The following is a 23,164-nucleotide window of genomic DNA, read 5'->3' on the forward strand; positions in this document are numbered from 1 at the left end:
ATTTGATAAGGTACCTCATGGCAGGCTGGTACAGAAGGTAGAGTCTAATGGGATGCAGGTTGAGCTGGCTAGATGGATACAAAGTGGATTTGCTCATGGAAGACAGACTTTAGCAGTGGGAGGGTGCTTTTCGGATTGGAAATCAGTAAGAAGTGGTATTCCACAGTGGTCAGGGGCTGGGACCTTTGTTGTTTGTGATGTATAAATGATCTGGAGGAAAATATAGGTGGTCTGATTAGTGAGTTTGTGGATGACACCAAAATTGACAGAGTTGCAGATATTGTGGAGGGTTGTCAAAGGATACAGCGGGATGTAGATTTTTTGCAGGTTTGGGCAGATAGGAATGAGAAATGGCAGATGGAGTTTAATCCGGAAGCACCTTCTTCAGGCTCATGCCCGAAACGTCGATTCTCCTGCTCCTTGGATGCTGGCTGACCTGCTGCGCTTTTCCAGCAACACATTTTCAGCTCCCAACACCTGTACTCAATATTCTGACCAATAAAGGAAAGCATACCAAACACCTTCTTCACTATCCTATCTACCTGAGACTCCACTTTCAAGGAGCTATGAACCTGCACTCCAAGATCTCTTTGTTCAGCAACACTCCCTCGGACCTTACCATTAAGTGTATAAGTCCTGCTAAGATTTGCTTTCCCAAAATGCTGCACCTCGTATTTATCTGAATTAAACTCCATCTGCCACTTCTCAGTCCATTGGCCCATCTGGTCCAGATCCTGTTGTAATCTGAGGTAACCCTCTTCGCTGTCCACTACACCTCCAATGTTGATGTCATCAGCAAACTTAGTAACTGTACCTCTTATGCTCGCATCCAAATCATTTATGTAAATGACAAAAAGTAGAGGACCCAGCACCGATCCTTATGGCACTCCACTGGTCACATCCCTCCAGTTTGAAAAACAGCCCTTCACCACTACCCTCTGTCTTCTACCTTTGAGTCAGTTCTGTATCCAAATGGCGAGTTCTCCCTGTATTCCTTGAGATCTAACCTTACTAATCAGTCTCCCATGGGGAATCTTGTCAAACGCCTTACTGAAGTCCATATGGATCACATGTACTGCTCTGCCCTCATCAATCTTCTTTGTTACTTCTTCAAAAAACTCAATCAAGTTTGTGAGACATGATTTCCCACGCACAAAGACATGTTGACTATCCCTAATCAGTCCTTGCCTTTCCAAATGAAACTTGCTGGACTACAACCTGGTGTTGTGTGATTTGTAACAGAGTTACAGTGAGGGGGCAGGGGTTATCAGAGCAATAGAGTAAGGGTTGTTGGATATATCAGAATGATATAGTATAGGCTGTCGTTAATATCAGAGTGTTATAGTGAAGGGTGTGGATTATAACATGAAATTCCTGTGAGGTGTTTGAGATATTTCATTATGCCAAAGTGAAGGTTGTGTGTAATATCAAATGTAACAGTGGGATATCGGTTATGTTAAAGTGTTACACTAACATCAGAGTGTTACAGTGAGGGTGGGGAGTACATCAGAGTTGTTGTGAGAGGTGTGCGGAATTTCAGAATGTTTCAGTGAGGAGTGGGGAACATATCAGAGTGTTACAGTGAAGGATGGGGAGTATATCAGAGTTGTAGTGAGGGTTGTGGGGAATATCAGTGCTGCACCGAGAGATGTGAGGAATATTGAAGTGTTGCAGTAAGGACTGTGGGGTATATCAAATTGTTATAGTGAGGGTTTTGCAGTACATCAGTGTTACGCTGAAGGGGATGGTTAATATCACAATGTTACAGTGAGGTGTCTGGGAATTATCAGAGTTACAGTGAGGGTTGTGAGGTTTATCAGAGTGATACAGTGTGAGGTGTGGGGTCGATCAGTGTTTTCTATGAAGGTGTGGTTAATATCGGAGTTATATAGTCAGAGGTGTGGGGTTTATCAAAATGATACAGTGAGGGATGTGGGGCTTATCAAAGTGTTACAGTGAGTGATGTGGATATACCAGATTGTTATAGTGAAGGGTGTGGGGTTTATTAGAGTGATACTTTGCAGGGTGTTGGATAGATGAGTGTTACAGTGAAGTCTTTTCCCATTTAGGAAATCAACTACATGCCTATTCTTCCGACCAGTGCGCATAATCTAACACTTTCCCAACATTGTGTTCCATCTGCCAGTATTGATGTGAGCGGTGTGTGGTATATCAGAGTGTTACAGAGTGGTGTTGGATATCAGAGTGTTTCAATGGGGGGCATGGAGTATATCAGAGTTGATGTGAGTACAACTGTTTATATGTTAATGATTTGGATGTAAGGAACTGAGAGCATTGTTACTAAGGTTGCAGATGGCACACAGATAGGTGGAGGTTAAGGAAGTGTTGGGGAGATGAGGAGGCTGTAGAAGGATTTGGACAGGTTTGAAGATTGGGCAAAGAAGTGGCAGATGGAATACATTGTGGGAAAGTGTCAGATTATGTACATTGGTAGGAAGAATAGAGATGTAGATAATTTCCAAAATGGGAAATGGCTTCGGAAATCTGAAGCACAAAGGGTCTTAGGAGTCCTCGTTAAGGATTTTCTTAAGGTTAACATGTGAGTTCAGTTAACAATTAGGAAGGCAAATGCAAAGTTAATATTTGTTTTGAGAGGCCTAGAATATAAGAGCAGGGATGTATTATAAAGGCTGTACAAGGCTCTGGTCAGATCACTTTTGGAATCTTGTGAGTAGTTTTGCATACCGTGCCTAAGGAAGGATATGCTTGGAAGGGGTCCAGAGGAGGTCCGTAAGAATGAACATATAAGTAGCAATTGAAGACTCTCGGTCTGTACTTGATGGAGTTTAGAAGAATGATGAGGGGTTCTCATTGAAACTTGCAGAATTCTGAGAGGCCTGGTTAGAGTGGACATGCAAGAAATGTTTCCGGTATTAGGAGAAACTGGGACCCAAGTGCCCACTTAGAGTGAAGGAATGATCCTTTAGAACTGAGATGAGGTGGAATTTCATTAGTCAAAGGGTGCTGACTCTGTGGAACTTATTGTCGCAGACGGCTATGGAGGCCACGTCGTAGACTCATGGAGTCATAGAGATGTACAGCATGGAAACAGACCCTTCGGTCTTTTTTTTAATTCATTTATGGGATGTGAGCATCGCTGGCTAGGCCAGCATTTATTGCCTGTCCCTAGTTGCCCTTGAGTAGGTGATGGTGAGCAGCCTTCTTGAACCCCTGCAGTCCGCCTCCATGGGTTCTCACACAGTATGCCGTTTGGGAAGGACTTCCAGGATTTTGATCCAGTGAAAGTTTAACACTTGATTAGATTAGATTACTTACAGTGTGGAAACAGGCCCTTCGGCCCAACAAGTCCACACTGACGCCCCGAAGCGCAAGCCACCCAGACCCATTCCCCTACATTTACCCCTTCACTTAATACTACGGGCAATTTAGCATGGCCAATTCACCTGACCTGCACATCCTTGGACTGTGGGAAGAAACCGGAGCACCCGGAGGAAACCCACGCAGACACGGGGAGAATGTGCAAACTCCACACAGTCAGTCGCCTGAGGCGGGAATTGAACCCGGGTCTCTGGCGCTGTGAGGCAGCAGTGCTAACTACTGTGCCAAGTGCCGCCCGGTGATAGATAGGTTCTTGATTAGTAAGGGTAATTAAAGTTATGGGGAGAAGACAAGGAGAATGTGATTGAGAAACATATCAGTCATGAGTGGATAGTGGGCAGACTCAATGGGCTAATGGCCTAATTCTGCTCCTATATCTTATGGTCTTGTGGGTGTTAAGTATATCAATGTGTTGCTGTGTGGGGTATGGGGTCTTTTGGAGTGTTTCATTAAGCAGTGTGGAGCATATCAAATTGTTACAGTGAGGGTTTTGCCGTATATTAATGTTACAGTGAGGGATATGGAATTTATCAGAGTTACAGTGAGTGGTGCGGGGTTTATCAGAGTGATAGAGTGAGGGATGTGGGGTATATCAGAGTGATACAATGATTTGTGAGGGCAAGATCAGTGTATTTGAGGGATGTTGGGTATATTAGAGTGCTACAGTGAAGGGTGTGAAGTATTTCGGTGTTGCTGTGAGTGATGGGGGGATATATCAAGAGTGTTGCTGCGAGGGCTGTGGAATATCTTGAATTAGTGTATACTGTTAATTAACATAAAACAGCGGGGATTGCTGACTTCTGTGCTGTATGGAGCTTTACCTCAAATGCATTCTGTGCAATTAATTTAGAAATAAATATCAATTTGTTGAAATATTGTTCTTTTTCTCCTTCCTCTCTAGCCCGTGCTGCATTGCTAACAGGTCGTCTTCCCATTAGAAACGGTTTCTACACAACAAATGCTCATGCTCGAAACGGTAAGTGATAGTCTCAACTGGTCAGCATAGTAAGCATTTTCCAGCCTGGCTTATTGGTGATACTTGTAACACTTTGTGTGTGGGAGAGAGCCCACTTTATATAGTCTTTTAATTCTTGCACAGATTGTGGGCATCATTGGCTTGGCCAGCATTAATTGCCCATGCAGTGATCTGTTTCTTACTGCTGTAGTCCATGTACTGTAAGTAGACCCACAATACAGTTAGAAATTCCAGGATTTTGACCTGAGAGTCACTGAAAGAATGACAATGTATTTTCAAGTCAGGATGTTGAGTGGCTTGGAGGGGAACTTGCAGGTGGTAGTGTTCCCATGTATTTTCTGCCCTTGTCCGTTAAGATTGAAGTGGTTGGGGATGAAAAATGTTGTCAAAAATCACTTGGTGAGTTGAAGCACTGTATCTTGTTGACAGTGCTCCCACTGTGCATTGATGATGAATGGTGAAGGTTGTGCCAAGCTGCTTTGACCTTGATGGTGGTTAGATTCTTGAGTTGCAGTCATCCAGTCAAGTGGTGAGAGTTCCATCGCATTTTTGACTTGTGGATGACAGGCAAGCTCTTGGGAGACAGGAGGTAAATTACTTGATGCAGTATTCCCATCCTCTGACCTTTGTGGCTGTTGTACTCACAGTATTTTTATGGCTAGTCCAGTTTGGTTCCTGGTCAATGGTAACCTCTAGGATGTTGACAGTAGGGAATTTAACAATGGTAATGTCAAGGCTGATGGTCAGCTTCTCTCTTGTTGGAGATGGTCTCTGCCTGATACTTGTGTGGCGTGAATATTATTTGCCGTGTAATAGCCTAAGTTTAGATGTAGTTCAAGTCTTGCTACGTAATAACACAGTCCTCTTTAGTCTTTCTGGAGTTGCAAATTATGCTGAACATTGTGCAATCATTAGCAAACATCCCTGGTTAACAGAAAGAAGATCAAAGATAAAGCAATTGAAAATGATTGGCTAGAATACTAGCCTGAGGAACAGAAATGATAAAGCAGCCTTCTGATCAGCAAGAAGATCACCTCAGCAAATTCTGTGGACAGGGATCACTGGTCCAGTCTTACCCCTTTGCCCATAGCACCAGTGTTCCTTTTAATGTTTATTTGTACATACGTGTAGTGGAGGACTTTTCTAAGTGGGTTAAAGTTCTAACTAGCAGTTATATGTTGATGGTTCATAATTGTTTATCTGAAGTTCGAATCCATAAATAAATTGACATTCTTGTTAAGAACTGAAACCTTGTTCATGTTTTCTGTCAACCCAGATCTGAAAGAAGGTAAGTTGTGAATTTCATGTACTTTTAAAAATCTTTAACTTCTCTAATAATTCTGGGAGTAGTGCAGCTTGACTTCCAGCATGCTACTCCAGTGGTATGTATCAGTAAGCAGTGAGTGGCAGTTATTTTCGGAAAGGCGTGTGGTAAAATGGGACTAGGATTGGAGGAGAGGGACACCAAAGGGGCTTTGTAGGTAGGTAATAAGGCAGGTTTGGCATGCTATGCCAAGAGATCTCACTAGGCCTTGTTGGCAAAAAAAACACTCCAAAATATTCGGTGAAACTGACAGTTGGCCAAGAAAATGTAAGATACAGCCTGCCTTTGTCGATTTCTTGGGTTGAGTATAATTGTCCTCCATGAGGGCCCTGTGGGCCCTGAAAAGGCCAATCAGGGACACACAGAATCTATTGCAGTGTAGGCTTTGGTGGGTGGTAACAGTAATTGGAAATGGTCATGTGTACACCTTCTTGATGTTCTGTCTCTCCTTGGGCAAGAGTCACTTCTGTTCAATGGCACTGCAGAGATCATGGCGTATAACTCCCTGCTGGATGATGTTTCACTATGTAGTCATGTTCTTGCAGTTGTCGATGTTGATATGGAATTTCTTGAGGTTGGTCCAGATGTTATCTTTGAAGCGTTTCTTTTGGCCAGCAGGAGTATGCTGACCTTGCTTCAGCTGGGAGTACATGTTCTGTTTTAGGAGGTGTGACTTGGGCATTTGGATTGTCCACGTCTTCCCAGGTGATTTGCACGGATCTCCGGTGGTGTTGTTCTGGTGCTTTAAGGTGCCTAGGTAGTCCATGTTTCAGCTCCAAGCAGCAGTGTGGAAAACAATGGCTTTGTAGACCAGAAATTTAATCTGGGCCTGTAGGTCATGGTCTTCAAGCATCCTACCTCAGAGTTAGGCATACGTTCTATTGGCACAGGTCAGACAGTATTGTATTCAGCCCTGTGTCACACGTAGAATTACACACACACACTCACTCTCACACACGCACACACACACACTCTCACTATAGGCTGAATCTTACATATGTATCCTGCATGCCCTCTGCATTGTCTGCTCCCTTGCTCAGGACTCATCACACCTACAGCAAAAGTAACAGCTGTGCCTTTCACTTTCAGCTCTCATAGTAGCTTCCTCACTCTCATTCCAGGAAGAAAACATCTCCCAATAGGCCTCAAAGAGTGAAGGTGGGTGGTATCCTGCTGGATGTGTGGCTTCTCATCCCTAATGAGGAGAGGATTTTGATTCTGAAACTGAGTTGCTGACTACCCGTGTACAAGCCACTGGACTGGAAACACAGGCTGCCCATGAGGACTCCCTGATCAAAGGCTATTTTCCTTGACTTGATTGAGGACAGTTGACAGGATTCCTGGCTTTGTGTTTGCACTAAATGGCACAGCCATACAGCAGTATTGTGAGCCTGGTATCTCTGGCTGAGAGAGCAGAGAGCAAGGCAAGACAGTGATGCAGTGAATATTCAGTTTTTTAAGAGAGTAAGTGGACTGGCTGGAGATGCAGTCTGGTCTAATCCATGAGCTAGGTGTGTGTCTTTTCAGCACAAAGTGTCCCTGCTTTACCATTACAATCAGATTGCCATTTTGCCCCAAGTTGTGTCATTGAAGTGCAGAAGTATACTTTGAGTGGTTCGGAAATGTATCATAAGAGATCTTAGAGCCTGGCACATGTCAGATGCAATGTCCATGTGATAGGGTGGATGTGTGTGTTTGTGACACACAATATTAGTGCAATACCTCATGAGATGAATGAACTCCGCATGGGAAGCGCCACCTCCTTTGATCATATGCCTTGCTCTTACCCATAGTATGATACCCCCTGTTTGGACCAAACTTCAGAGGAGTAGCTTGCAAATTAAGAAAGCAGACAATATTTCTTGACAAATTAATTCAATAAAACCAGCCTTGTATGTGAGTAATACCACTGCTTTTCTCTGTTTGCAGCATACACACCACAGGAGATTGTGGGAGGGATCCCTGATTCAGAGATCCTTTTGCCAGAACTTCTCCGGAAGGCAGGATATTCCAGCAAAATCGTTGGGAAGTGGTTCGTCAACTTTAAGTCATCAGTGTTCTGAGTAATGTGTCTGTAGGATTACAGTACAAATGTTAACATGGATTCATAGATGATCAAAGAAGGCCATTTAGCCCAGCATGCCTGAACAAATTCTTTGATAGAACAATCTAATATATCAGCATACTGTAATCTTTTCCAATAGACCTTCAAGTATTTATCCAATTCTGTTTTCGAAGTTATATTGAATCCACTCCATCTGCTGTGCAGGTCATTGTTGCTTAAGAAAAGATGTTTATTTATGTCATCTCTGTTTGTTTTGGCAGTTATTTTAAATTTGTGTCCTCTGATTAGTAACTTTGTTGCCGGTGGAAACATTTTGTTCTCCACACTTCCTCTGTCAAATGCCTTTTTGATTTTGAAATTCCTCATCCCTGGAATCATTTGTAAATTTCCTCTACACCCTATCCAAGGCTTCGACGTCCATCCTAAATTATGGTATTGAGAGTTTTTTTTATTTTTCCATGGATGTGGGCATGGCTGGCAGGGCTAGTATTGTTGCAATCCCTGATTACCCTTGAGAATGTGGTGGTGAATTGCCTTTTTTGAGTTGATGTCATTCTTGGAGTGTGATTACACCAACAGAGCTGGTAAGGAGGGAAGTCCAGGATTTTGACTTAGCGATATTGAAGAATGGCAGTACATAATCTTCTTAGGAACAACATTTATCTCCCACTTCAATTTTGAAAACAGCCTTCACCGATGCATTCTGCTTTCTGTCCCTTCAATTCCGTGTTTACACTGTCACTGTCCTTCTCTACCTATGGTCTTTTAATTTTATGAACACACCTACTATATGTAACTTTACTGAAGCTATTTGAAACTCTATGTAGATAATATCAACTATCTGCATCGACTTTCACCAATGAAGTTATGCTGAGTTGCCAATTTTTGCTGGGTTTAGTCTTTTCCCTTTTCAACTAACATTTTAAATTCACAATCTTCTCGGTCTCTGGCACCACTGCCATTGTGGCCTGACCTTCTAAAACTGTCACCCTTAACTTCCCTTCGTGATTAGGATGCTTCTCATTCAGACCAGGTAATTGGACCTACTTCAAGGACTTCCAAATTTTACCATAACTCCTCTAATTTATTTTGATCATATCCAACGTAAAAATTTCCTCTTCCTTCTCTGTATATCTCAAGTGAAGACTTTGCAAAGACATTTGGTACCTCAGCCAACTTAACGAGATCTTTTTGGTTACTAATTAACCCTATTTTTCCTTTCTTTAAATAAATAAAAAGTAAGAAAGAGTTGGGATAATGTCAGCCTCTATTATAAAGTATAGATGGGCTTCAGATCAGTTCCACAGGTCGGTGCAACATTGAGGGCTGAAGCGCCTGTACTGCGCTGTAATGTTCTATGTTCTATGATACAATAGCAGAAAATTTAGGAATGCATAGAATGATCAGCACGACTTCATTGTGGAAATAGTGTCTGACAAATTTATTAGAATTCTTTGGGGATGTAATGAGCAGGATAGATAAAGAGGAAGCAGTGGATGTAATATAATGGCTTTTCACGTTTGATAAGGTACACCACGTTAGGCTACTTCATAAGATAAGAGGCCATAGTATTGGGGTAATATATTAGCATTGAAAGAGGATTGGCTAATTAATGGAAGATAAAGAGTTCGGATAAGGGGGTGGGGGGGGGGACAGTTTCAGGATGGCAACCTGTAACTGGTAGTGTGTCCCAGGGATCAGTGCTGGGGCCATAGCTGTTTTTAGTATATATTCATGACATAGATGATGAAAGTGAATATATAATAGCCACTTCTATAGATGTCACCAAAATACGTGGGCAGGCATGTTGTGAGGGTTGCATAAAGAATCTGAAGGTGGATGTAAGTTTGCTTGCTGAACTAGAAGGTTCATTTTCAGACTTTTCGTCACCATACTAGGTAACATCATCAGTGAGCCTCTGGTGGATCTGCAGATGGATATAGACAGGTTCAATGAGTGGGCTAAAGCTTGGCATATGAAGTATAATGTAGGAAAATTTGAAGTTATGCATTCTGGCAGTAAGAATAGAGGAGTTGAATCATTCCAATGGAGAAAGACTGCAGAAAGCTACAGCACAAAGGAATTTGGGAGTCCTTATGTATGAATCTCAAAAATCTAGTTCACAAGTTAATCAGGTAAGAGGGAAGGCTAATGGAATGTTGGCCTTTATTTCAACATCTGGAAGTAGGAAAAGCTTGCTAAAACTTAAACTACTTTGACCACAGTTAGAATATTTTGAACAGTTTGGACCTTTTATCTAAGAAAAGAGATATTGACATTGGAGGCAGTCCAGAGAAGGTTGATTAGGTTGATCCAACGTATCGAGGGATTGGCTTATGAGGAGACATTTTGTAGGTTCGGTCTGTGCTCATTAGAGTTCAGAAGAATCAGGGAAGTGTCTATTATACATTCACTTCCATCATCTATGTCTTATTGAAGGATACAAAATTCTTTGGGGACTCGATAGTGTAGGTGTAAAGGGGTTGCTTCCCCTTGTAGGAAAGTCTAGGACAAGACAGCGTAATTTCAAAGTAAAAAGTTGCCCAGTTCGGACAAAGGTAAGAACTTCTTCTCCCAGAGGGTAGCGAATGGGGAGGAATCCTTTATGCAGAGTGCTGTTGTGGTGGAGTCATTAATTATATTCAAGGCTGAGACTAACAGGTTTTTAATCAGTAAGGGAATAGTCAGGCAGGTGGAGTTGAAGATTAATAAATCACCCATAAACTCATTGAATGGCTCTGCAGATCCACTCTGCTTTTTTTGTCTTATGGACTACATTTTTACTATTAGTATGTTTTTATGAAATACTTTGTGTTCCTTTTATGTTAGCTGCTAAATTATTCTCAAAATCTCTCATAATAATATCTCTCATAATAATATCCTGGTGGGACCTCTATAAACAGGATGGTCTACACCTGAACCTGAGGGGCACCAGTATCCTTGGGGGGAGGTTTGCTAGTGCTCTTGGGGGGCGTTTAAACTAACTCTGCAGGGGCATGGGAACCCAGATTGTAGCTTCAGGGTGCAGGGCCTGGAGTGTAGGGAGGTTAGGAACATGGCATCAATTTCCAAGGAGGGTGCCTGTAAACAGGAAAGTGGCTTGAAGTGTGTATACTTCAATGCAAGAAGTATACGAAATAAGGTAGGTGAACTTGCAGCGTGGGTTGGTACCTGGGACTTCGATGTTGTGGCTATTACGGAGACATGGGTAGAACAGGGACAGGATTGGCTGTTGCAGGTTCCAGGATTTAAATGTTTTAGTAGGGTCAGAGGTGGGGGTAAAAGAGGGGGAGGTGTGGCATTGCTTGTCAAAGATAGTATTACAGTGGTGGAAAGGACGATGGATGAGGACTTGCCATCTGAGGTAGTTTGGGCTGAGGTTAGGAATAGGAAAGGTGAGGTCACCCTGTTAGGAGTCTTTTACAGGCCTCCTAATAGTCCTAGAATCATTGAAGAAAGGATAGGGAAGGTGATTCAGGAGATGAGTGACAGTAATAGGGTGGTTGTTATGGGGGACTTTAACTTTCCTGATATTGATTGGGAAAGCTATAGCTCAAGTTCGTTAGATGGGTCAGTGTTTGTTCAATGTGTGCAGGAGAGTTTCCTGACACAATATGTAGACAGGCCAACAAGAGGTGAGGCCATACTGGATTTGGTTCTGGGTAACGAACCAGGCCAGGTGTTAGAATTAGAGGTAGGTGAGCACTTTGGGGATAGTGACCATAATTCGGTGATTTTTACTCTCGTGATGGAGAGGGATAAGTGTGTACTACAGGGCAAGAGTTATAGCTGGGGTCAGGGAAATTATGATGCGGTGAGGCATGACTTAGGATGTGTGGCTTGGAAAAGTAGACTCCAAGGCAAGAGTGTAAATGATATGTGGAGCTTGTTCAAGGAGCAACTATTGAGTGTCCTTGATAATTATGTACCTGTCAGGCAGGGAGGAAAGGGTCGTGCGAGGGAGCCGTGGTTTAATAAGGAATTGGAATCCCTTGTTAAATGGAAGAGGGCGGCCTATCTCAAGATGAGACGTGAAGGTTCAATTGGGGCGATTGAGAGTTATAGGGTAGCCAGGAAGGACCTGAAGAGAGAGCTAAGAGCAGCAAGGAGGGGACATGAAAGGTCCTTAGTCGGTAGGATTAGGGAAAACCCTAAGGCTTTCTATAGGTATGTTAGGAATAAAAGAATGACTAGGGTAGGAATAGGTCCAGTCAAGGATAGTAGTGGGAAGTTGCGTGTGGAGGCGGAAGAGATTGGGGAGACACTGAATGAATACTTTTCTTCAGTATTTACTCAGGAACAGGGCATTGTCGTCGATGCGAATACTGAGTCACAAATAAGTAGAATGGATGGCTTTGAGGTATGTAGAGAAGAGGTGTTGGAAATCCTGGAAAAGGTGAAAATAGATAAGTCCCCTGGGCCTGATGGCATTTATCCTAGGATTCTCTGGGAAGCAAGGGAGGAGATTGCAGAGCCATTGGCCTTGATTTTTATGTCCTCTTTGTCTACAGGAGTAGTGCCAGAAGACTGGAGGATAGCAAATGTGGTTCCCTTGTTCAAAAAGGGGAGTAGGGATAACCCTAGTAACTATAGGCCGGTGAGTCTCACTTCTGTTGTGGGCAAAGTCTTAGAGAGAATTGTAAGGGATAGGATTTATGCACATCTGGATAGGAATAATGTGATCAAGGATAGTCAGCATGGTTTTGTGAAGGGCAGGTCGTGCCTCACAAACCTTATTGAATTCTTTGAAAAGGTGACGAAGGAGGTTGATGAGGGGAAAGCGGTAGATGTGGTATATATGGATTTTAGTAAGGCGTTTGATAAGGTTCCCCATGGTAGGCTACTGCAGAAAATACGGAGATATGGCATTGAGGGTGAGTTGGAGGTTTGGATTAGGAATTGGCTGGATGGAAGAAGACAGAGGGTAGTAGTTGATGGCAAAGTTTCTTCATGGAGTGCCGTCACTAGCGGTGTTCCGCAAGGATCTGTTTTGGGACCATTGCTGTTTGTCATTTTTATAAATGACCTGGAAGAGGGGTTAGAAGGTTGGGTGAGCAAGTTTGCGGATGATACGAAAGTCGGAGGAGTTGTTGACAGTGAGGAAGCATGTGGCAGGTTACAGCAGGATATAGAGAAGCTGCAGAGCTGGGCAGAAAGGTGGCAAATGGAATTCAATGTAGCTAAGTGTGAGGTGATTCACTTTGGGAAGAATAACAAAAAGATGGGGTACTGGGCTAATGGTCGGATACTTGGTAGTGTGGATGAGCAGAGGGATCTTGGTGTCCATGTACACAGATCTCTGAAAGTTGCCACCCAGGTAAATAGTGCGGTGAGGAAGGCATATGGCGTACTGGCTTTTATTGGTAGAGGAATTGAGTTCCGGAGTCCTGAGGTCATGATGCAGTTGTATAAGACTCTGGTGCGGCCGCATCTGGAATATTGTGTGCAGTTTTGGTCGCCATACTATAGGAAGGACGTGGAGGCACTGGAACGGGTGCAGAGGAGGTTTACCAGGATGTTGCCTGGTATGGAAGGAAGATCGTATGAGGAAAGACTGAGACACTTGGGGTTGTTTTCATTGGAGAAAAGAAGGTTTAGGGGTGACTTGATAGAGGTGTACAAGATGATTAGGGGGTTAGATAGGGTTGACAGTGTGAACCTTTTCCCGCGTATGGAGTCGGGTATTACAAGGGGGCATAGCTTTAAATTAAGGGGGGGTAGATATAGGACTGAAGTTAGGGGTAGGTTCTTCACTCAGCGAGTCGTAAGTTCATGGAATGCCCTGCCAGTAGCAGTGGTGGACTCTCCCTCTTTATGGGCATTTAAGCGGGCATTGGATAGGTATATGGAGGATAGTGGGTTAGTAGAGGTTAGGTGGGCTTGGATCGGCGCAACATCGAGGGCCAAAGGGCCTGTACTGCGCTGTATTCTTCTATGTTCTATGTTCTAAACTGATGAGTTTTAAAAAGACATATAAACTTGCTGTTAATAGCTGAAATGATATATGGCTGAAAGGATAGGGAGGCAATGGTATTATTGCTGGACTGTTAATCCAGAGAACCAGGTCATGGCCTGGGGACTTAGGGTTTGAATCCTGCCATCCATGGTGAATTTGAATTCAATAAAAATCTGGAATTAAGAATCTAATGATGACCATGAATCCATGGTCGATTGTCACAAAAACCCAACTGGTTCACTAATGTCCTTTAGGAAGGAAACTGCCATCCTTACCCAGTCTGGCCCCCATGTGATTCCAAACCCACAGCAATGTGGTTGACTCTTAACTGCTCCTCTGGGCAATTAGGGGTGGGGTGGGCAGTACAAAAAGAACAAATCTCATGATTACAAACCTTTACTGTAACAAAAGACTGAAGATAATATTGACTAATTACTAGCTTAGTAAACAGCCTAAACTTTAAATCTCAAAATTGAAGTTCCCTTTTCCTTTACTACAACTGAAAATATAGTTCACAGACAGGGAGACCTAGTGTTTACTGAACCAGTAATCCAAGGTTTGAGATGACTGCACTCATAACTGCTGTCTGAAATGGCCGTTCAGTTCAAGGGCAATTCCAGATGGACAACAAATGCTGGCCTTACCATGACACCCATATCTCGTACTTTACACTGTCCAGGTACACATTTATATGACCCAAAACACTCCAAGCAGATTATTACTTCTTTGTGCTGCTAACTGGATCAGCCTTTATTGATCTTCCCTAATCTTTCTTGAAGAGGTGGTTGTGAGCTACCCTCTTGAACTACTGCAGTCCATAATGTGGAGGTAGACCCATAGTGCTGTTAGGGACACAATGACACTGAACAAACGGCAATACATGTACAAGTTAGAATTGTGAATGTCTTGGAGGTGAACTTGTAGGTGGTGGTGTTCACATATATCTGCTGCCCATGTCCTCTAGATGGCAGTGATCATGGATTTGGAAAGAGATGGTCAATGCCTGGTACTTGTGTGGCATAAACGTTCCTTACCACCTTTTGGCCCAAACCTAGACATTGTCCATGTCATACTGCAGAAGGACAAGGACTGCTTCAGTATCTGAGGAGTACGCTGAAAATTGTGCATTCAACAGCGAACATCCTGACTTTTGCCCTTACGATGGAGGGAAGATCTATTATGAAGCAGCTGAAGATGTTTGGGTCTGGAGCACTACCCTAAGGAATTCGTAGAGATGTCCCAGAAGTGAGATGACTAATGTCCAACAAACACAACCATCTTCCTTTATGCCAGGTATGACTTCAAACAGCAGAGCGTTTTCCCCCAGATTTCCACTGACTCAAATCTTGCAAGAGCTCCTTGATGCCACGTGGTGAAATGCAGCTTTGATGTCAAGGGCAGTTACTGTCACTTCACCTCTGGAGTTTAGCTCTTTTGTCCATGTTTAGTCCAAGGCTCGAATGAGGTCAGGAGCTGAACGGCCCTGTTCAAAACCCATGCTGAGTGTTAGTGAGCAAGTTATTACTAAGCAAGTGCTACTTCATGGCACTGTTGATGATACCTTCATCACTTTACTGATGATTGAGAGCAGAATGAAACAGTATAAGTGGCAGAATTGGGTTTTGTCCTGTTTCTCGTACAGAAGTACCTTGGCAATATTCCACCTTTTGGGGATGCTAGTGTTGTAGCTGTACTGTAACAGCTTGGCTAGGGAAAGTGGCAAGTTGTGGGGCACGTCTTTAGTACTATTGCTGGAGAATTGTCAGGACTCATAATCTTTGCAGTATTCAGTACCTTCGGCTGTTACTTGATATAATATGGAGTGAGTTAAATTGACTGAAGGCTGATAACTGTGATGCTGAGGACTATTGGAGGAGATCAGGATGGAATATCCACAAAGCAATACTTCTGTTCTTTCTCTTTCTCAATTTGAGGTCTTTTAATCTCCGAACTGCCTTTCACATTGTGGTGATTTCCCTCAAAAACTCTTCTTAGAATCGTAGAATCATACAGTATAGATGACGCTTTCAGCTCATCAGGTCAGCGCTGACAAAAAATACTCCAATCATTTTCCACTACTTGGTCCAGAGTCTTGAATATTATGATAATTCAAGTGCTCATCAAGTACTTTTTAAAGTGAGGTTTCTTGCCTCAACTATCCTCCTCGGCAGTGCATTCCAGATTCCCACCACCACTAAGCGAGAAGTATTTTCCTGAAATTCCCTCTAAACCCCCTGTCTTTCACCTTTAAATTATGCCTCCTTGTTATTGATCATTCAACTAAGGGGAATAGCTGCTTTCTATCTGTTTTAAAAAATTCTCAAGGTCAGGTTCGTAGGAGAGTAGTCTGACACAGAACAAACGACCAAGAGGCGAGTCTGCTAGAATATGAGCATTTTATTCCCCGCAGCGTCGCCACAACCAGGTCTCATACTTACAACGGGTCTGGCTTATACTCACTCTACATGTTACCGGAACTGGGAGCCGTCAGTTCTCGTAGAGCGGTTGCCAACAACCCACGCTCGGCGGTTAAACGTAACCCCGGAGCAGACTCACCGAACTGGAGACTTTTCCAGCTGATATACTCTTTTCCAGATGTAAACATTCATGTGAACAGCAGAGCAAGGCTAAAAAACACATTCCATTCTGGTTACATACAGATAAGAAGATTCACACGGGGAGGTGTGTAATAAGATTCACACGGGACTAAGCAACACCTCCATTCCGGTTAGATTCACACATGTATTGGGACATAATTTTTAACCGTTTCACCACATTCCACTGCTTGGCCCAATACATGTGTTACATTATGATTCACACATGTATTGGGACATAATTTTACACCACATTCCACTGCTTGGCCCAATACATGTGTTACATTATGCTTAATTCAGTTCAATTCGTTTCAGTTAATTTCAGTTCAGTCAATTCAGTGTAGTTCAATTCAGCTCAGTTCAGGTCTGTTCAGTTCAATTCAATTGTGTTCAATTCAGTTCCGTCCATTTCAATTCAATTTAGCTCAGTTCCATTTTGTTCCGTTCAATTTGATTCACTTCAGTTCCACTCAGTTCAGTTCAGTTCAATCCCATTCAATTCTGTTAACTCCGCTTCAGCTTTTTGGACATGCCCACATCCTCCGCTGTACCCCAGGCAAGGGGTTCTTCGGCAGGACTGGGATCCTCTCAAGGGTGGACAGCAGCGACCCTGGGGTTCCTCCGGTCGCCCCCCACCATTTCTCAAACAAACTGCCACGTACATGCCCACATCCATGCCATCCCGGGACGGTCGGGACCTCCACAGTTTGTTCTTCTGGTTTCTTAGTCTTTTTCCAAAACATTGTTCTGTATCAAAATCTCTCCTCAATTGCGATTGACCCTGCTCGCAGCGCCAAATGTTTTAAAAAATTCTCAAGGTCAGGTTCGTAGGAGAGTAGTCTGACACAGAACAAACGACCAAGAGGCGAGTCTGCTAGAATATGAGCATTTTATTCCCCGCAGCGTCACCACAACCAGGTCTCATACTTACAACGGGTCTGGCTTATACTCACTCTACATGTTACCGGAACTGGGAGCCGTCAGTTCTCGTAGAGCGGTTGCCAACAACCCACGCTCGGCGGTTAAACGTAACCCCGGAGCAGACTCACCGAACTGGAGACTTTTCCAGCTGATATACTCTTTTCCAGATGTAAACATTCATGTGAACAGCAGAGCAAGGCTAAAAAACACATTCCATTCTGGTTACATACAGATAAGAAGATTCACACGGGGAGGTGTGTAATAAGATTCACACGGGACTAAGCAACACCTCCATTCCGGTTAGATTCACACATGTATTGGGACATAATTTTTAACCGTTTCACCACACTATCCAGCATGTCCATGCTCCTCATAATCGTATACATCTCTATCAGGTCCCCCTTCAACCTTCTCTGCTGCAAAGAAGAAACATCAGCTTATCCAGCCTCTCCTCATTGATCAGTGTTCTATCCCAGTAACATCCTGGTGAATCCGCTTTGCACCCTCTCCAGTGCAGTCACATCCTCTGATACTAAGGTGACCAGAGCTGCACATAGTCTTACAGCTGTGGCCCAACCAGGTCTAACATAACCTCTCTGCTTTTAAAATCTATGCCACAACTGAAAAAGACAAGTGTTCTGTAAACCTTCTAAACTACCTTGATAAGTTGACCTGCTGTCTTAAGAAATGTTTGTATGTGGAACTTTAAGGTTATACTCCTTACCAGATTGCATTCTTAAGTCCAAGCATCCTTAAGTTGGACATTTATAAACTGGGGACCCCTGTATAGACTATTATGCAATTCTCCCTAATCTTACCCATCAATGTTTCTTCATGCCCCTCTTATGGACCAGACCAACCCCCCCCCCCCCCCCCCCCCCTCCAAATATATTAAGAAGACAGCTTAGACCCGAAGCTTTTTTTGTTTAAAGGTAAGTGTAAGGCGTTGCATTCCAGATGCAATTTAATTGGTTAAACTATGACTTTAAGCGAAACACATTTTATTTTTACACTACAGTTATAATACAGACAAGTAAAAATAAAAAAAAGCATTGGCTTAATTGTACCTACCAAAATGCCAAACAAAATAATGTATTTTAACCATTACTAATTAACTGTTTCAATATAGTAACATTCCATAAGCACACCCTTGGCAAAGGCAAATTCAGTAAAATAGATGGTCTCACATACAATTCCAGCAGGAGGAAGAGAAGTGAACTGTAACAGAGAGAGGAATAAGAGTTTCCACATCCAGTTTCAAGGCCTCAGCAACTGCAGAAAGCTAAAACTAAAAATCCTGGTTCAGGGGAGCTTGACTCCACCCATTCAGGCTGCTTCTATTTATTTTGAAAAGAAACCAAGGCCTTACAAGCTGTTTATTGGCTCAGAGCACACCGCTCAGCGCCTCTGTCTCAACCTTTCTTCATTTAAAACAAAGGACAAAATACACCTCTTACAGCTGTCGCATCATCATACCCCACCTCGCTGTCCTAACTGCTCTCTTATGTTTCCCCTGCACTTTCTGTATTACTCCATTGCTTTCCTTCCTCTGTACCTGTACCAATTAGGACCAAAATGATAGCTTTGCAATAAATAGTGAGAAATTATTGTGTACAGTTCTGGTCACCGCATTATAAGAAGGATGTGGAAGCTTTGGAAAGGGTGCAGAGGAGATTTACTAGGATGTTGCCTGGTATGGAAGGAATGTCTTATGAAGAAAGGCTGAGGGCCTTGAGGCTGTTCTCATTAGAGAGAAGAAGCTTGAGAGGTGACTTAATAAAGACATAGAAGATAATCAAAGGGTGAGATAGGGTGGACAGGGAAAGCCTTTTTCCAAGTATGGGGACGGCAAACACGAGGGGACACAACTTTAAAGTGAGGGGAGATAGGTATAAGACAGATGTCAGAGGTAGTTTCTTTACTCGGAGAGTAGTAAGGGTATGGAATGCTTTGCCTGCAATGGTAGTAGATTCGCCAAGTTTAAGTGCATTTAAGTCGTCATTGGACAGGCATATGGACGTACATGGAATAGTGTAGGTGGGATGGGCTTCAGATTAGTATGACAGGGCGGCGCAACATCGAGGGCCAAAGAGCCTGTACTGCGCTGTAATTTTTTTTAAAAAATGGTTTGATTAGAGTAGCCATTATCCCACAGAATTGTCTTTGATGCTTCTGATTTCAGCAATACTCGGGTTCTGTACTAGCAAATGACTAATTAGAACACTCTTTGATTCTGATATTCTCTTTCTTATCCCTCCACTGTACTCTCTCTATCCGAGTTGATGGTAATATGACAGAATCCTTTGAGGTCAAGACAGGAATGAAGGATCACCCCCATTCTTTTCTCCGTTGTCATTGCCATTATTCTTCATCTTGTCAACAACAAGTTTCCCATTAGTGTGGATATTAAAACGTTTTCCATCCACTCTGTAGACAATGTGTTGCTGGAAAAGCGCAGCAGGTCAGGCAGCATCAAAGGAGCAGGAGAATCGATGTTTCGGGCATAAGCCCTTCTTCTGTAGACAATGTCAACTAGTCAAAATCCAAGATTTTGGATGTGGAAGGATGTGGAATCTCCATTACGAAAGAGATAGTGCTAGAAAAGTTAAAAAGTCTTAAAATTGATAAATCTCCTGGCCCCGATGGGATACACCCTAGAGTTCTGAGAGAGGTGGCTGAGGAAATAGCAGAAGCATTGGTTGAGATCTTTCAAGAGTCACTGGAATCAGGAAAGGTCCCGGATGATTGGAAGATGGCTGTTGTAACCCCCTTGTTCAAGAAAGGATCAAGGCAAAAGATGGAAAATTATAGGCCATTCAGCTTAACCTCGGTTGTTGGTAAAATTCTAGAATCCATCATTAAGGATGAGGTTTCTAAATTCTGATTAGAACAAGTCAACATGGATTTAGTAAAGGGAGGTCATGCCTGACAAACCTGTTGGAATTTTTTGAAGAGGTAACAAGTAGGTTAGACCAGGGAAACCCAGTGGATGTAGTCTATCTAGACTTTCAAAAGGCCTTTGATAAGGTGCCACACGGGAGGCTGCTGAGCAAGGTGAGGGCCCATGGTGTTCGAGGTGAGCTGCTGGGATGGATTGAGGATTGGCTGTCTAACAGAAGGCAGAGAGTTGGGATAAAAGGTTCTTTTTCAGAATGGCAGCCGGTGACGAGCGGTGTCCCGCAGGGTTCGGTGCTGGGGCCACAGCTGTTCGCATTATAAATTAATGATTTGGATGAGGGAACCGGGGGCATTCTAGCAAAGTTTGCCGATGATACGAAGTTAGGTGGACAGGCAGGTAGTACTGAGGAAGTGGGGAGGCTACAGAAGGATCTAGACAGGTTGGGAGAGTGGTCCAGGAAATGGCTGATGGAATTTAACGTGAGCAAGTGCGAGGTCTTGCACTTTGGCAAAAAGAATAAAAGCATAGACTACTTTCTAAATGGTGAGAAAATTAATAAAGCCAAAGCACAAAGGGATCTGGGAGTGCTAGTCGAGGATTCTCTAAAGGTAAACATGCAGGTTGAGTCCGTGATTAAGAAAGCGAATGCAATGTTGTCTCTTATCTCAAGAGGGTTGAAATATAAAAGCAGAGATGTACTACTAAGACTTTATAAAGCTCTGGTTAGGCCCTATTTGGAGTACTGTGTCCAGGTTTGGTCCCCACACCTCAGGAAGGACATACTGGCACTGGAACGTGTCCAGCGGAGATTCACACGGATGATCCCTGGAATGACAGGTCTAACATATGAAGAACGGCTGAGGATACTGGGATTGTATTCGTTGGAGTTTAGAAGATTAAGGGGAGACTTAATAGAGACGTACAAAATAATACATGGCTTGGAAAAGGTGGATGCTAGGAAATTGTTTCCGTTAGACGAGGAGACTAGGACCCGTGGACACAGCCTTAGAATTAGAGGGGGTCATTTCAGAACAGAAATGCGGAGACATTTCTTCAGCCAGAGAGTGGTGGGCCTGTGGAATGCATTGCCACGGAGTGCAGTGGAAGCCGGGACGCTAAATGTCTTCAAGGCCGAGATTGATAGATTCTTGTTGTCTAGAGGAATTAAGGGCTACGGGGAGAACGCTGGTAAGTGGAGCTGAAATGCGCATCAGCCATGATTGAATGGCGGAGTGGACTCGATGGGCCGAATGGCCTTACTTCCACTCCTATGTCTTATGGTCTTATGGTCTAAGAAGAAAGCGACACTGACATCACTGTGGAATTTCGGTTTGTGGATGACAGTGTCATCTCTGCACCACTGAAGGGGAATCTTGGCCTTGCCTAATGTTTTCATTGCAGTATACTGAAGAATTAGTCTCTGCATCGAGAAAACTCAAATGCTTTACCAATCCATCCCAGTGCAAGTTCTGGTCTATCTGTTCATTCAGGTCAATGAAGCAATCCTCCCAAATATGAAATATATTCACTACCTGGAGAACCACTTCCCATCTAAAGCAGACATGAACGTAGAGATCCAACAGTGCATCCAATCTGCAAGTGACGCTTTTGGACGTCTCAGGATGAGAGTCTTTGATGACCATGACATCGTAATTTCAAGATCCTTGTGTATAAGCAGTCATCCTTCTGACTTTTCCAAATGGCTCCAAAACTTGGACAATGTATATAAACTACATCAAGACCCTTCAGCAGAACCAACAATATTGTTTGAAAGCATTCTGTGCAACATTTGGGAGGACGGGTATAATAACGTCTCCTTGAAGGAGCCAATAGCACAAGCATCAAGACCATGATCATGTGAAACCAACTAGGCTGGGCCAGCCACGTGCTGAAAATGAGATCCCACTGCCAAAGCAAGTCTTCATCGTCCAGCTCAAGGAAGGTACTCAAATGAGAGGAGAACAGAGAAAGCATTTCAAAGACTCCCTGAAGGCTTACCTCAAGAAATTCAACATAGATGTCATTGCGTAGGTGATTCCACTCAGAAGAAACTGTCTGAAGGGACACAAATTGTTAAGAGCAACTCTCGCAAGAGGAAGTATGGAAAAAGAACCCGAGAAAGGAATGGCAGCATTCTCGAGGACCAGGACCAATTCCACCTCCCAGAAACAGCTTCCAAATGTCTGGTTGGAGATATGATTCCAGGATTGTGCTCCTCAGCCACACGAAGACCCACAAAATGAACAGTGACACCGAATGTCCCAAGTGGGCAATCATACTCATTAGCCAGTGATTGCCAATAATGACTGTTCTCCACTGTTTCCTTTCCTTTCCCAATTGGGAATGAGCTGATTCCCTCACCAAACCATATCTTTTTCGAAGCTGTTAATAGTTTAATGAATGTTCCCGATTATCAGTTTCCTGTTGACTGAAGTTACTGTAACTTGCTTGTAAATGTACTTCTCTATGTCCTTCTCAATGCATAGTGACCTACAGTTTTAAACCAACATCATTATACCTTCTCGATTCCTTCATTCCAACCAAATTAGTTTTGCTTTTCATTCCTCAAATGCATCATACCAGACAAATCGCTGAAGCTGTATCCATAAATTGAAACATTTAAGCCATTAACGGCATCTGATCAAATATATCCCAGAATGTTGTGGGAAGCAAGGGAGGAAATTATGAGACCCCTTGCTGAAATATTTGCATCATCTATAACTACGAGTGAGATGCCTGATGACTGGAGGGTGGCTAATGTTGCATCTTTGTTTAAGAGAAAGAAACTGGAGAACTGTCGACTTGTGAACCTTACTTCGGTTGTGGGTAAATGGTTGAGGCGATTATAAAAAATAGGATTTATAGACATTTAGAGAGGTAAAAAATTGATTAGGGATAGTCAGCATGGTTTGGTGTGAGGAAAATTCTGTCTCACAAACTTGATCGAGTTTTTCGAGGAAGTTACCAAAAAGGTTCATGATAGCAGAGCAGTAGATGTTGTTTACTTGGACTTTAGTAAAGCCTTTGACAGAGTTCTGCAATGTAGACTAATTAATAAAGTTAGGTCAC

At 43.1% G+C, this 23,164-nt stretch overlaps 1 protein-coding gene across 1 annotated transcript in view; it reads left to right on the plus strand.

Moving 5' to 3' along the window:
- galns (galactosamine (N-acetyl)-6-sulfatase) overlaps positions 1-23,164 on the plus strand; it is a 127,080-nt gene that overhangs the window by 17,237 nt on the left and 86,679 nt on the right. Inside the window, exons 3-4 of the mRNA XM_087995660.1 lie at positions 4,262-4,336; positions 7,590-7,692. Coding sequence (XP_087851786.1) covers positions 4,262-4,336; positions 7,590-7,692 — 178 coding nt within the window. The remainder of the gene's footprint in view (positions 1-4,261; positions 4,337-7,589; positions 7,693-23,164) is intronic.

Source organism: Chiloscyllium plagiosum, unplaced genomic scaffold, assembly GCF_037043375.1.
Source record: "Chiloscyllium plagiosum isolate Xiang-an unplaced genomic scaffold, Cpla_swu_hap1 HiC_scaffold_17, whole genome shotgun sequence".
Classification (NCBI taxonomy): Eukaryota; Metazoa; Chordata; class Chondrichthyes; order Orectolobiformes; family Hemiscylliidae; genus Chiloscyllium; species Chiloscyllium plagiosum.